The sequence below is a fragment of the Merops nubicus genome, unplaced genomic scaffold (genome assembly GCF_000691845.1).
Source record: "Merops nubicus isolate BGI_N331 unplaced genomic scaffold, ASM69184v1 scaffold9326, whole genome shotgun sequence".
NCBI classification, from domain to species: domain Eukaryota; kingdom Metazoa; phylum Chordata; class Aves; order Coraciiformes; family Meropidae; genus Merops; species Merops nubicus.
In genome coordinates, this window is record NW_008612924.1 from 16,542 (window position 1) to 31,199 (window position 14,658).

At 48.6% G+C, this 14,658-nt stretch overlaps 1 protein-coding gene across 1 annotated transcript; it reads left to right on the forward strand.

Moving 5' to 3' along the window:
• Positions 1-1,190: 1,190 nt before the first annotated feature.
• LOC103774319 lies at positions 1,191-7,274 on the forward strand (the record flags this gene model as incomplete). Its single annotated transcript, XM_008941712.1, has 8 exons — positions 1,191-1,421; positions 2,470-2,676; positions 3,557-3,670; positions 4,542-4,695; positions 5,629-5,738; positions 5,875-5,988; positions 6,837-6,983; positions 7,158-7,274. Coding segments are annotated over 8 exons (1,194 nt in total), but the record flags the coding sequence as incomplete, so codon positions are not given.
• Between the last annotated feature and the right edge of the window lie 7,384 nt (positions 7,275-14,658).

A 14,658-nucleotide genomic window follows, 5' to 3' on the forward strand; every position in this document is an offset into this window, starting at 1 on the left:
GCTGTGGTCTCCCCAGTGCCCAGCCCAGGGGGACAATCCCTGCTCTCATCCTGCTGGCCACACTCGTGCTGCTCCAAGCCAGGCTGCTGGTGGCCTCCTTGGCCATCTGGGCACATGCTGCCTCATCTTTGGCCAGCTGTTGCCCAACATCCCCAGGTCCTTTTCCTCTGGGCACTTTCCCCTCTTCCCCCAGCCTGCAGCATTGCAGGGGGTTGTTGTAACCCCACACCATAACTCACTCCACACAGCTGCACTGAGGTTGAATGTTCTTTATTATTTAATATCATTATTACTCTGCAATATGTACAACATCCCTTTGGCTTTAAAAATGATTACTGACTTGGTGCCACTGCTGTGAAAATGCTCTAAATTAAAGGTCCTTCAGCTCTGAGAAATGGGGATTTCAGATCCTTCTAACTACAAAGCCTTGTGAGACTCTGTGGTGTGAGTATCACTGTTGTGATATTTAATTGAACCCAAGCTTTAGAAAGGGGGGATCATTTCAACTGAAGAAAAGATTATCACCAAATTGAATAGGGGGATATTTGAGCCCTTTTATTCTGGCATAAAAGATGTATTTGTAAAGAGCTTCTGTCAAAAAGCTTCACAGAAAAGGTCATTTTGTTAAATTTGACAAGTAATGCTCAATTTTTTAATTTCTGGTTGTCCACCCTAAGAAATCAACTTTAAGAAATCATTCATAGCTCATTTTCAGGCACTCACCATCCAAAAAATCAAGTGTTTAAAGGCAGCTCAACCTGTGCACCCAGAATCAGCAGAGAATTTGAAAATTTGGGCCAGAAAATCCCATCTCTGCTCCTCAGAAACTGCAACTTCAGCAGCAACAGAGGTTAAGGGACAGGAGACCCTGAATATCTTCAGCAGGGTGAGGACCTTCACCTTCATGCTGCCAGAAGTGCCTTGGCCTTTTATAAAGAACTTGTGTTCTCCTTCACCCTCCTCAGAAACCTGCATGTCCACAAAGTTTTCAGTAAATTACACCCAGAGCAATTAGTACAGATGAAATTTCCCCCTCCTGGCCTGTCTGTAGCCCAGAGCTGAAGGTTTTTGCCATGAGTTGGGGCTACAGCTCTTCAGCACTTTGTGGCATAGATCACAAACAGCAACGAGAAAACCTTTCAGCATTTAATCTTTCATCTTTTTTTTTGTCTGGGGGGACTTTTTATTCCTTTCAGGGAAAAAAGAGCAGCTGGTCCCTCATGAAAGTCTTTCTAGTTTGTCTCTTGGCCTGCATTATCACCACTGCAGTGGGGGTGCTGGTTCTGTCCTTGGTCTACGTGAACACCACGGCCTACGTGAGAGACCCAGGTGCTCCAGACAATGGTGAATCCTCCCCACATCCAAATGAAAACAGTGTGGATGTCAAGTTCCAGTTCCTGAATCACCTGGGGAAATCCAAGGTAAACTGGTCACCTTCTGCAATAATATTCTAGATGCAAACAGAGAAGTTTAACCTGACTATTTTTTTATGATCTAAACCTGTTGTCCAGGTTCTTTTAAAGCCCATGGGGAAAGACCCAATCTTCTTGACAGTGTATTGCTCCAGTTCCTAACAGATGTTGGAAGTTGTGTGGATCTCCAGAGTGCCTCCTGGAGACCTAAATGATGGCTCCAACAAATGAGGCTTGTGAGACAAGGCAACATTTTGTGTGTGATTCTGAACTGAGTATGAAATTTGGAGAAACAAAACCAGAAAGATCAAATACCTCTGTACTAGGGACTGGTGAGGCCACATCTCAAATCCTAGGTTTGTTTTGGGTTCTTCACTCCAGGAAGGACCTTGAAGGGCTGAAGCGGGGCCAGAGAAGGGCAACGAAGCTGCTGGGGAAGGGTCTAGAGGCCAAGTGTGGGGAGGAGCAGCTGAGGGAGCTGGGGGTGCTGAGCCTGGAGCAAAGGAGGCTCAGGGGAGACCTTCTGGCTCTGCACAGCTCCTGACAGGAGCCTGGAGCCAGGGGGGGGTCGGGCTCTGCTCCCAAGGGACAAGCCACAGGACAAGAGGGAACAGCCTCAAGTTGCACAAGGGGAGGTTGAGGTTGGCCCTGAGGACACATTTTCTCCAAAAGGGTTGAAATATATGTATATATTTGAAATATATCTTTATATAAAAGCTAAATCCTGATTAGTTTCTGCTTTTCAGCAAAAGAGGACAAAAGACTGAGCAGATAATAGGGCACTTTAAACCAACAACAACCATTCTGGTACTTTTTTTTATGTTTGATTTAACTATGCCATTAATTTTCCAATGAAAATTACTAAATGACTCAAATAATTCCAATGTCTGAAATAAACACAGAGAGAATCCACACAGAGAGCAAGAGGAAATGTCCCTTTGCTATTCCCCAGACCAAGAATTTCCTGGAGTATTTTTGGGTTGTACAGTCACCACTCTCCACAATGAATACAATAATCCTTAATTAACACCATTCTCCACTCTCCCTAACTTTACAGGTACATAACTACCCAGGGGGTGAAATTCAGTGGGCAAGATTCAGGAAGGATGTAAACGAATATCAGAGTGAGGAAGAAATGGAATTTGGAGAGAGCATCAACCACCATCGCTCCAAAATGACTTTTGGAACCTTACGGATCAAAAGCCAAGGGCTTCGAGCTCCCCACTGGCATTTTAATGCCAACGAGCATGGCTACCTGCTGCAGGTATTGTCTGGTTAGTTCAGCTTTCCCAGTTGTAGGTTTTTATCCCCAAAATAAATCTCTTTGGATAGTTTTTGCCTTGTCTCAACCGAGCGTCAGATTTCAAATCTGTAAAAAGAAAGAAAAAAGATTGAAACTCACTGTGAGAATTCAAGGCAGTGTATTAATTGGAAAACAAAACTATCCAATTATCATTCTTTGGAGGCCTAGGTACTTAGATGTATTTCAATTATTAATTTCTTTCTAAAAATAATTCTTCATATTTTGATCAGCATAGAAACCCATCACCGGCTGGGTGGGTAAGGCATCAAACACCTGGTCCTCTCTCCAGCATTTTTTGGTCAAAGATGTCTCCTCCATAAGCTGTTCACAGCCTCTTTAATGAGAAATGCTTTAAGTATGAGCAATGAGCATTTGTCATGTGTTCCTTTAAACCTAAAATGTTGTCACTTAAAATGTTATTCTGGATTTAAGTTCACAAAAGGCGAGTGTGTCAGATCTGTGTTTCCCTGACAGCATTCAGGTCATTTGAATTATTCAAGGAACAAGTGATAGGACAAGAGGAAATGGCCTCAAGTTGCCCCAGGGGAGGATTACGTTGGACATGAGGAAAAATGTCGCCCTGGCAAGGGTTGCCCAGGGCTGTGCCAGGCTGCCCAGGGCAGTGGTGGAGTCCCCACCCCTGGAGGGGTTTCCAAGCCCTGGAGATGTGGTGTGAGGGACACGGGGCAGTGGGGACCTGGCAGGGATGGGGGAAGGGTTGGACTCAATGCTCTTAAAGGTCTCTTCCAACCAAACCATTCTATGACTCTGTGGTTGGTTTGCCACACAGATGCAAGGAGAAGACCTTCATTCCCACCATTGTGTTGGGGTTCTGTTGCAGGGCACTGCCTGGATCGGAGTGATTGGTGCAGATGGCAGCACAGTCATCACCTACAACGTCACTGCTGGCCAGGTGATCTTCTTCCCTAGGAACACTGTGCACTGGATCAAGAATGTAGGGTCAGAAGATTGTCTGTTCTTGCTGTTTTTCACAACACATGAAGAACTTCAGACCTTGGACGTAGATGATGCATTTTTCTCTACCCCAGAGGATATAGCAGCTAGAGCATTAAAGGTTGGTATGAAGGGATGGCCACCCTCTGTCTAGTCTTCTACACATTATCATCACAGCCCAGGCTCTCTCTCTGTGTTTTTTAGAGAGGGTTTTCCCTACCTGAGCTGTTCTCTTCAGTCCCAGCAGTGTGGAAGGATGTGCACACATCCTTCATGTAACACTGTGCCACCCTGTGAGTTCCTTTGTACAAGAGCAGAAGTCAATCATGATGCTCTCACCAGCAAACTTTCTCCTTTTCACATTTACCCCCAGTTCCTGAAGCATCCTCCATATTTCCAGGGGTGGAAGGGAAAAGGACAGTGAAGCCCAAAGCTAATTTCCTTGATGAATTCTGTGGCATGAGAAGGTCTCATAGGAAATTATCTCCTTGTTAAAATGGATTTTATCTGAACGGACTAGTTGGCAATGTCCAAACAGCCACAGAGTTTCTGCAGAGTCTGAAGACTTTGCATGTTCCAACCACAGAATTTTGAGAGACCTTCCCATCCTGAAAGAGTTTGATGGGAGAGTCTGAGTTTCCCTTCTGCTCCAAGGCTCTGTGGTCACTGAGGAGGAAGGGCAGAACAAAACAGAGTATGAACAGGGTGAGGCAGTTAAAGCAACCAGGTCTGTCCTCACTGACAAGAGCAAATCCTTGAGAGCAAGGATTCATCTGCCACCAGGAACTCTGGTGGGTCATTCAGTGAGGCAAAATTTGACTCCTAGTTTGTTGTGTATCTTGTCAACTTCACATGTATCATGTATCCCACAGCCACAAGGTGGAGTCAACTTCATCAGGACGTTCAAGAAACAAGAAGAAGATCAAGCAGTTAACCTCCCACCCAACCTCAGTGAGCTTGTGCAAAATGCCACCTATGTGCAGTCTCCAGAGAACCTTGTGTGGCAGTACTTCTACAACCTCAAAGGTACCCCAGATGGGAGAGCTTCCAGAAGGGCAGGGGACCTGTGCCCAGCTTGCTGAAACAGAACTTGAAAAATATAGAGAGGAATGATATGAATTTAAGGAGATAAAATGACAACTATATTGCTAATACATCAATTTGATGATGTAGAACCTGATTGTTATCTCAGAGTAGCTCACCCTTTTGGTTCTAATGCTTCTATCTGCAAGACAGGTAGAATGGCAGGAAGCAGCAGGGCACACACTAAAACTTCCCAGCTCAAGATTCAAGGGCCCTTGTAAAAAGTCCCTTCCCAGGTTTCTTGTAGGCCCCTTTCAGATACTTAAAGGCCACCAGAAGGTCTCCATGGAGCCTTCTCCTCTCCAGGTTGCCCAAGACCAACTCTCTCAGCCTGGCCTCCCAGCAGAGGGGTTCCCCCCTCAGACCCAAACTTACCATGCACCTAATGCTGTCCCCCCTTTTCTTTTACAAATAGAGCTTCACAACCAGCCTTGAACCAGATTCACTCTTTGATTTATCAACAATTGTATTAAACAACCCTCTGTACAAACTGATTATCAGTGAGGACCTCAGGCCAAAACTTAATCCCAGCCTGTCCAAAAAGCAGATGTAGGTGTGGAGCTCCACACACAGCTTCTGGAGGCCACGAGGAATAGATGTGTGACACAGATCTGTGCACTCAGACACAAATGCTCTGCATTGGCAGCACTTTATGAAATGCTGCCACACACCATCAGTGCCCTGAAGGTTAATGTGGATTAACCCAAGGGCAGTCAACGTGTTCTTCAAGTGTGTTGTCATCAATTGCAATTTGGGATGGAAAAAATCCAGTGGGTGGGGAAACGTCGTGGTAACCACTTGAAAGTGGCCAAGACATGGAGAAACAACATCAACCAAAGCTTGGTGGAAATGCTCATTTGTTTGTCTCTGTTGTAGGGTCAGCAGAACATCCTTTTCCAGGAGGAGTCTTCCAGTGGGCTCGCTACAGAAGGAACAGCACAGGGCTCAATGAAACAGAGAAGATATTTAGTGAGTCCCTCCACAGGGTAAGAGCTCCCAACTGGAGGCATCGACCTGAGGCAGAGCCTGCAGATCCCGTGGGCTCGTCGCTGCCTGCTCATGTATAACAGAGATAGGACAAACCTGAGGTGGTTTTCTGGATGGTTTTGTCCTGTTTTGCAGCACGAGGACACGCTCACCTTGGCAACTCTGAGGATCTTCAGCAACGGGCTGGGGCAGCCCCATTTCCACTTCAACGCCAACGAGATGGGCTACGTCATCAGTGGCTGTGGGCAGGTGAGCCCTGCCAGCCCCAGGGGAAGGCACTGGGGCTGGAATGAGTGGTTTATTAATCTATGCCCAGCCCTGATGGGTAACAGCACAGTTAGAAGGGTGACAGAACTTTTGGTGTCCACGCTTTCCTCCTCCACACCACATTTTGGTCTCAGTTGCATTGGCTAGTCTAAGAGGGCTTATACGAGGAGCAGAATTTGTCCATGTTGTTGTTGTTCAGCAAAATCCCAGGTGGAATCATAGATTGGTTTAGGTTGGAAGGGATCCTAGAGATCATCTAATCAACCTCCCTGCCGTGGGTGGGGTTGCCTCTTAACTAGACCAGGTTGCTCAAGGCCTCATCCAACCTGGCCTTGAACACCTCCAGCAAGAGAGCACCCAGAGATCTATTCACCACCCTCCTACTGAAGAACTTCTTCCTCACATCCAGTCTCAACCTACTCCCCTTCAGTTGAAAACCATTCCCCCTTGTCCTGTCACTGCACACTCTTGTCTCCTGAATGCTAGGAGCACACAATAAAAAACCCAATACTCTGGATTTGGCACCTCTGAGGAACAGCTAAACAGAAACAATTTAGGCTGTGTTAAGGGTTTTCTTCCATCTTTTTGACTCGGTGCAAATGTGAAGCACAAAGATAATGGAGATGGAATGGGAAGACACCATCATATAACTGCTCACCATGTTCTTACTGAGAAATTCAGACTTTTTGGAGTCTTGGGGAGAGTGCTGGTACCACTATCACAGCTAGTGAGCTGATTTCAACCCGTGCCGGCACCGTCGCTGCGTATTCATCCAGCAGCAGCACGCTGGAGGTGGCTGGTGTCCAAAATTGCTGCTTCACTTGCAACAGGTTGGAGTTATTCTCTCTGGAGTCACTGCCAACTTCAACATTGGCATTGGAGATGTCATATTTTTCCCTGTGGGAACCCAACATTACATCAAGAGCGTGTGCGACGAGGATTTGCTTCTGATTCTGGCCTACAGCACAGGGAACCAGGTGAGAACTCACCCGGGCAAGGGGAGGGGGGAAAATCTTCAGCTCTGCTCCTCTCCTGCACCTCAGCTTTGTGCTTTTGTGCCGAGACAGAGTCTAAGAAGACCCTAATGAATCCACTAAAACTCATTGGGTAGCTATTATTCTTTTTAAAACCTTCTCTTTTTATCTTTCTAGCTGGAAACCCTTCGGATGAACGAGTACTTCCACCAGACAGCAGATCACATCCTCGCTCAGCTCTTCTTCAAGAAACAGGAGGAGTTTAAGAAGTTCCCAAGGCCTGCCAAAAAATGAGGCAAACAACCTCTCCGAGCACTTTAACAGCCCCAGGAGTTTTTCACCATCACCATCTTTCTAGCAGTACTTTTTGGTACCTTTCTTGTTATTTATCCAAAGGAGCTGTTCAGGAAAAAAAAGTGAAGAATTCAGGGTTATTAATTATAAAATGTTGTTTTCTTTTTTTGTGTTTTTATCATGTTTTATTTATAGTGCACTGTCATTTGAGTGATTATATATTAAAATCCTTTGTACCACTACAGTTGCCTCCTGCTCTGTCACAACACCCCTTCTCCTGCTGTGTCTCTTCCCTCCCACTCCTGAAGCTTCCACTGATGTGCTGTCACCTAGCCAGGGCTCTTATCTGGTGCTGTCTGCACCCAGATACCGTGTGTTTACACAGCTCAGCCTGTCCCCAGACCTGGGTGGGTGGTAGAAGGTGCCAGGAGTGAGACATTCAGGTCACCTTTGCCAAAAACAGTCCCCTCAGCAGGGCAGTGTGTTAGAATTTAAGACAATTAGCTCCCAGCTTTGCCACCAAACTGCTGTCTGGTTTGGGAAGCAGCATTTGAGGCTATGTCCTTAGCAAGAGGTAGATTCAGTAGCAGATACTCTCTGCTTCCCACCCAAAAGGTTGGCCCCAAAAAAATGGGCCAAAAAGAAGCAAAGATGATTTCCCAGACTGGCATTTATCCCATTTGTTTGTCACTTGTTCCTTCTTGTGTAAATATTGAACTACAGCCAAGGGGATGGCTGCAGCAGGAAGATCTTCCTTGGCTTCTCAGGGGTTTGGGAGTTATTTTATTATTTTGTTTCAGGAAGTGCTTACTTTAGACAATCATAAACTGGGTTTGGGTGGGAAGGGACATTTCAAGGCCATCTAGTCCAACCAGGGACATCCCCAGCTAGAGCAGGTTGCTCAGAGCTCCATCCAACCTCACCTGGGATGGTTCCAGGGATGGGGCAGCGCCCACCTCTCTGGGCAGCCTGGGCCAGGGGCTCACCACCCTCAGGGTCAAACATTTCTTCCTTCTCTCCAGCCTAAATCTCCCTCTTTTAGTTTCAAACCATCCCCTCTTGTCCTGTCCCAACAGGCCCTGCTCAAAACTCTGTCCCCAGCTTTCTGACTTCAGCTTTATCACTTGGGAATGCCCAGATTGCAGGGCTGCAGCATTGACTTCTTCACTGCCTTCAACCACGGGTATCATGCATGTGATCTGACCTAGCTCAAGACACCCCTGTCCCACCAGAGCTCAGAGGAGCAAGCATTGACTTCTTCATTGCCTTCAACCACGGATATCATGCATGTGATCTGACCTAACTCAAGACACCCCTGTCCCAGAGGGACCTCCCTCATCCCCTGTCCCACCAGAGCTCAGAGGAGCAGTATTTCTGCACCATGGCCTGGCCTGACCTCGACCCTCACCTCACAGACTGACCCAGAGCTGGGTAAGTCATGCTGCAGCCCAAGGGGTGGAGACCTGGCTCATTATTAAGGGCTTTCAGATGTTAAAAGAAAAACAAGCTGGTTTCTCAGGGGCTGGGATCTGTCACTCCAAGGCTCTGCTTTAAAACAGTTCAGCTGGGCTGAGGAAGGCTAGAATGCTGGGTTTGCAGTTGAGGTGCTCCTCAGGAGATCCAGGGACACCCATCATGTAGGGGAGATCTTCTTGGCAGACAGGACAAGGCAGCTTGCTGAGGAACAGTGAGGTGGGAGTTGTCCTGCTGTTGTCATGTTCCTTTGCTCTGCTGGGATAACAGACTGAGAGCTGTGGTCTCACACCACGATGCCTCTTGTCTCCTGCAGCCCCAAGGTGTGGTGTTCAGAAGTTCTTACAGGTAACCCCCAAACACTTCTGTGCCTAGTTTCAGCCAGTGTTCTCAGCTGTGTGCCCCTAGGGCTGGGCTCTCACTGCTGGAGAGGTTGGTTCATCTCTTGTGTCTCTCTTTGGTGTGCTCCTTTCATTCTGTGTTGAGTTGGACTGCAAGCTGCTCTTGAAACCATCTCTTGGTAGAGTCAAGTCCTTGGCTCTTGGCATTTCTAGTTTGTATTTTGCCAGCTGATGTTGGTGAGGCCCCAGGTCCTGAGAGGCCCCAGAAGGGTGTGTTTAGTACCTGCTACACAAGCAACTCAGGGAGGTTGTTTTTTACCCTCCAACAACCTGTCTACCTCCAGTAACTACCTGGTTAGGACTTGTGAGCAGTGGGGCTCAGGTGCCAGTGCTGCTGTAGGTAGGTTGGAACTGGGGGATCCTTGTGGTCCCTTCCAACCCTGACAGATTCTGATCTGTTTTAGCAGAGGACTTTAGAGCCCTTATGGCTCAATGGTTGGACTTGATGATCTTGGAGGTCCCTTCCAACCTAAAAGATTCTATGATTCTAGGTTGCCAGAGCCTGGAAATTTGGTTGTCTAGAAGTTCCTAGCTGAGGAACCCTGAAGGTTCTCACTGTTGGTATTAGTCCAGGCCATTAACATTACAGCTTTGCAGATGACATTTGGCCCAAAAAAGCCTGTCAGTAACCAGTGATAGGACAAGAGGCAATGGGCTGAGGTTGTGCCAGGGGAGGTTTTGATTGGATCTGAGGAAGAATTTCTTCCCTGTGTGGGCCTTTGTCCACAGAGATGAGGATCAAGCTTCTCACCTTGGATGAAGAAAAAGGTGGAAAGCAATAGACTGGCCAGGGCAGTGGTGGAGTCCCCACCCCTGGAGGGGTTTCCAAGCCCTGGAGATGTGGTGTGAGGGACACGGGGCAGTGGGGACCTGGCAGGGATGGGGGAAAGGTTGGACAATGCTGGGGGAGGGTGAAGCCTCCTGCCTGCTCGGGGGTGAGCAAGGCAGCTCCTGGGGAGGTGGCTGTGCCACGCTGAGCAGCCTTCTGGAACCAGCTGCCATAAACCAAAGGGTTCATGTGCCCCATAAAACCCTCCACGGTGGCTTTGGCTTGGGAGGGTTTCTCCTTTCCCAGGCTTGGCACCAGACATTGTCAATAAAGGTGGTGGTTTACAGCCCAGCAAAGCTTTCCTCCTGGTGGAGTTTGACCAGTTTCCTCCCACAGAAGATGATTTGATGGCAGTAGGAGATTAGTTCAGGGCTTTTAAGCTCCTTGAGTCCACCACCCCTACGTGGCTCAGTCCCTGTGGGGAGCAGCTCCTTGCTGGTTGTGCAGGAGCTTCAGAAGGCTTATGGGTTGCAGCTGCTGGATGGGGAGATGGGACTTCTTCAGCCAGCACCTGCTCTGAGAAGCTGCTCAGGGTGGGCAGCTCAGCCCCAGGGGCTGGAGGCTGTTCCCACCAGGGCTTGAGGAACCTCCCAAACCCCTACGTTGTCACTCAGAGACATGTGCTGGCAGCATGATGTGTTCTTCTGGTCCTGCATCATGTTCTGCACACAAACATCTCCTGGAGTGTTTTCTGTTGAGATCCCACCAGCTAAAAATCCACGACAGAGCTCAGTAGGATCTCAAGAGGCCTCCACACCAGATGATTTAATCATTAAACCTGCTCTGTACATCTCAGCCCTGCACCTTCCTTCTCATGCCAACGAGCCGTTGGGGGAGTTTTTATAGATCCCAAAGGAGAGAAGGAAATTTCCTGCCTTTTATTGGACGTTCTCATCCCAGCCAGGTTAGAAGTGATGAGAAATCTTTATCTTTCTCCAGCAATGCAAACACAGCCAAACAGAAAACCCAGCCCACGCCCCAGCCCTGGACAACACGTGCACTAATGAGTCACCTCAGAAGCTGAAAGTTCTTTTGAAGGCAAGCCAAAGGTGTGTTGGATCTCAATTAGGTTCTGCTGGCTCCATAACTTACTATGTTTTCTAGAATGACATTGCTAATTAGAGGTGACATCCCTTTGTAGTCCTGGGTTATCCGTTTTCCCAACACCTTCAAAAGGTGCCTGCCAGGTCCTTTGGGAGTTTATGGGCTGTCATTAGTCTTGGCAAACAGGACAGGTTCAAGGTGAGAGCCAACAGCACAGGGCCATCCCCCCAGCTCAGAGGGTGCTCCTCAGGAGTGCCAGATCTTCCCAAGCCCAGCCTCCTCTTCACTAGCTTCTACAGGCACAGGTTGCTTATCCTGCCAAAAGCCCAAAGTCATTAGCAGGACCTGAAGTTCTTTCCAGGTTCTTCATCTGTGTTGACCTAAGTCATATGTAACCATAGAACAGAACTCTTTTGGCTGGAAGAGACCTTGAAGATCATTGAGTCCAACCATTCCCCATCCCTGCCAGGTCCCCACTGCCCCGTGTCCCTCACACCACATCTCCACAGCTTGGAAACCCCTCCAGGGGTGGGGACTCCACCACTGCCCTGGGCAGCCTGGCACAGGTTAAACCAATACTTTTCAGGAAGATATTTCTCCTCAGGTCCAACCTCAGCCTCCCCTGGGGCAACTTGAGGCTGTTTCCTCTTGTCCTGTCCCTTGTTCCTGACCCCCACCTGGCTCCAGGCTCCTGTCAGGAGCTGTGCAGAGCCAGAAGGTCTCCCCTGAGCCTCCTTTGCCCCAGGCTCAGCACCCCCAGCTCCCTCAGCTGCTCCTCCCCACACTTGGCCTCCAGACCCTTCCCCAGCAGCTCCATTGCCCTTCTCTGGAGGCATTTCCATTATTCTTGGGGGGCAATTTATATGAAATTGAAAATACCTACACACCTATAAATTAATGTATTTTAAAAAACCCCAGTTAATTTTAGTAGCTCAGAAATGTGCTGTCGTTGAATGTTTATGGATGGCAGGAGGGTGTTGGAGCCTTTTTCTACCCAATGAACCCTGTGGGGAAGCTCTGTTGAAGAAGATGGAAGTTTGGATCATGATCTCCTCAGTGCAGGACCAGAGAGGGTTTTTTTGCTTTAATTATGAAGAATTTAATCTCTGTCAGGCACAAGGCTGAGTCTGTGTGTGCTGCTGGGTGAGGAAGGGGGGTGGTCACTGCTCCTTGCTCTTCTCAAAGCTCAGACTCCAGGTTTCATACGTTCCTCCTGCATTTTGGGAACACAGTGAGTGCTGGAAAGTCCTGCTCCTGCTCCTGCTCCTGCTCCTGCTCCTGCTCCTGCTCCTGTCCCAGGCTGCCGATGCCACCTGCTGGTCTATGGCCACAGCAGGCTGGGAGCACCAGCACCTGAGGATGGGCTCCCTAAGGAGATGGGGATTTGGGGTAAAAAGTGGGAAATGTCCACGGGGAATGGAATTTTTCCCTTTGGCAATGTCAGATCTGGAGCTCCTGGGGGTGCAGCTTCTCTGTCCCCATCCTGCCTCCTGTGCTGCTGTCGTGGGGACAGCCAGGGGCACGGTGTGGTTCAGAGGCTTGGCTGGAGAACCTTCTCCCAGTGACAGGACAAGGGGAAATGGGCTCAAATTGTGCCAGGGGAGGTTTTGATTTGATATTAGGAAGAATTTCTTTCCTGGCAGAGTGGTGAGACATTGTCCCAGGCTGCCCAGGGAGGTGCTGGAGTCCCCAGCCCTGGAGGGGTTCAAAAAACACGTGGACGTGGCACTTGGGGACATGGTTTAGTGCTGATGGTTGTGTTGGGTGGTGCTTGGACTTGATCTTCGAGGTCTTTTCCATCTTGAATGATTCTATGGGACAAAACGAGTGGGGGGCTGTACTGGGATATCCAGCCCTGAGGCTTCATAGCTCTTCTAATACCCTTCAGAGCCCAGTTATCCACAGCAAACTGGTTTCCAGGAGACTTTGCAAGATAAAAATCCAGATGAGAGCCTGCAACTCAGTGATAAAATTTCATGAGACAAGGTTTTGAGCAGGCAGGACGTGGTGGAACCAAACTGATCTCCCTGCTGCTGGGGGGATGTGATCAGTGGAAATCCTCATCAGGCTGCACCCCTGGGAGTCTGGCCTTTCCCTGGTGGAGAATTGCATTCCAAAATTGGTCTAGCTCCTTTTTTTTTGGAAGGAGGAACTGGGAATATTTAATTTCTTTCTAGTTTTCATCATTTATTTACTGAAGTTCTTGTTTTCTTGCAAACCCACGGGAGGCCTGGTGCTGGAAGGCATCGCACAAAAAGATTTATCTTCTTTATTTTGAGGGATAATTATTTGGTTCCAGGAGTGATGAGAGCACTGGGGTGCAGGGGAGGGTGCTGGGTGCACATCTGGGATTGGGGCTGGGGGGTCTATGTGGGCAGGATGAGCAATTTGTGCCCCAAACTGCCTTTGCTCCAGCAGCCCCTCCTGAGTGGAGGAGTGGTGGTCGCTGCCAGAGCAGCCCCACTGTCCAACAAGGAGTTTGGCAAAGCTCAGGCTCATAAAGCTCATAAACTTCTTCATAGATAGCTAACGAAGGTCTTGCTTCAACCATGGCCTGCTCCCTCATGCTCTGGCAGGAGCCACAACCCTGGCAAGGGCTGTGCAGGGCTGTGCCAGGCTGCCCAGGGCAGTGGTGGAGTCCCCACCCCTGGAGGGGTTTCCAAGCCGTGGAGATGTGGGGTGAGGGACATGGGGCAGTGGGGACCTGGCAGGGATGGGGAAGGGTTGAACCTGATGCTCTTAAAGGTCTCTTTCAGCCAAAATGTTTCTATGATTTTTCTAAGCCAGCTTGCTGGAGGAAAAATACTGAATCCAGAAGAAGTGATGTAGTTCAGGTCATCAAAGTTTTGCCCTAGAAGTTAGCAAGCTATGAAGATTTTGGTGTTTTTCTTTCTAGCAGATTACTAAAGCCCTGCTTGGTAGGGAAATAAAAGGGCAGGGAGGAATTTTTGCATTAAATTCATGCAGGGAGGGGTTTAATTTAGTTTGCACCCAAAGTAATGGCTGCTGCAGCAGAATCAAGTTTTTCTTGGAGCAGCCAGACTGTTGGGGATGAGAAGCTGGAGCTGCTTTGAGTCACAGACCCTGTAGGTACAGTGGTGATAAAGGGGTGTCTGTGTCTGAGGGTTCAGGGTGTCTGAAGGTTTTCTCCTATTGAATTCCCCAGCGTGGTGCTGTCAGGGTTCCTTGGTGCCACCATCCCATCCAGCAGCACCCCAGGCTGATTCCTGTCTTGGCTCTGTGTTTCTGTCTGGGTTCTTGAGGTAGAAATCCATAATTCCTTATTCCTGTCTCTCCAGTAATTGTTCTGGAGAATCACAGTGTCATGTGAAAACCCATCTGCACTTGGATTCCTGCCCTGCTTTGAGGAGGAGGCTTCTTTCAAACACAGGGTTTGTTTCTACCTCGTGCTCCACAGCACAAAGCTGTCCCACCCCTCCTGATGGGCTCCTGGGGAGCTTTAACCTCACAGCAGGGCTCCCAAAGCTGCTGAGGTCCTGGCTGGTGTCCTTGCATGGAGAAAACCTCCATGAAACACCATCCTTGCTGGTGGAGTGGCTTCACAAAAGTGCTGGAGCCTACACTGTGGGGATTTAATTTGATTCAGACACTGAAAAGAGGGATCTCCACCCCTGAA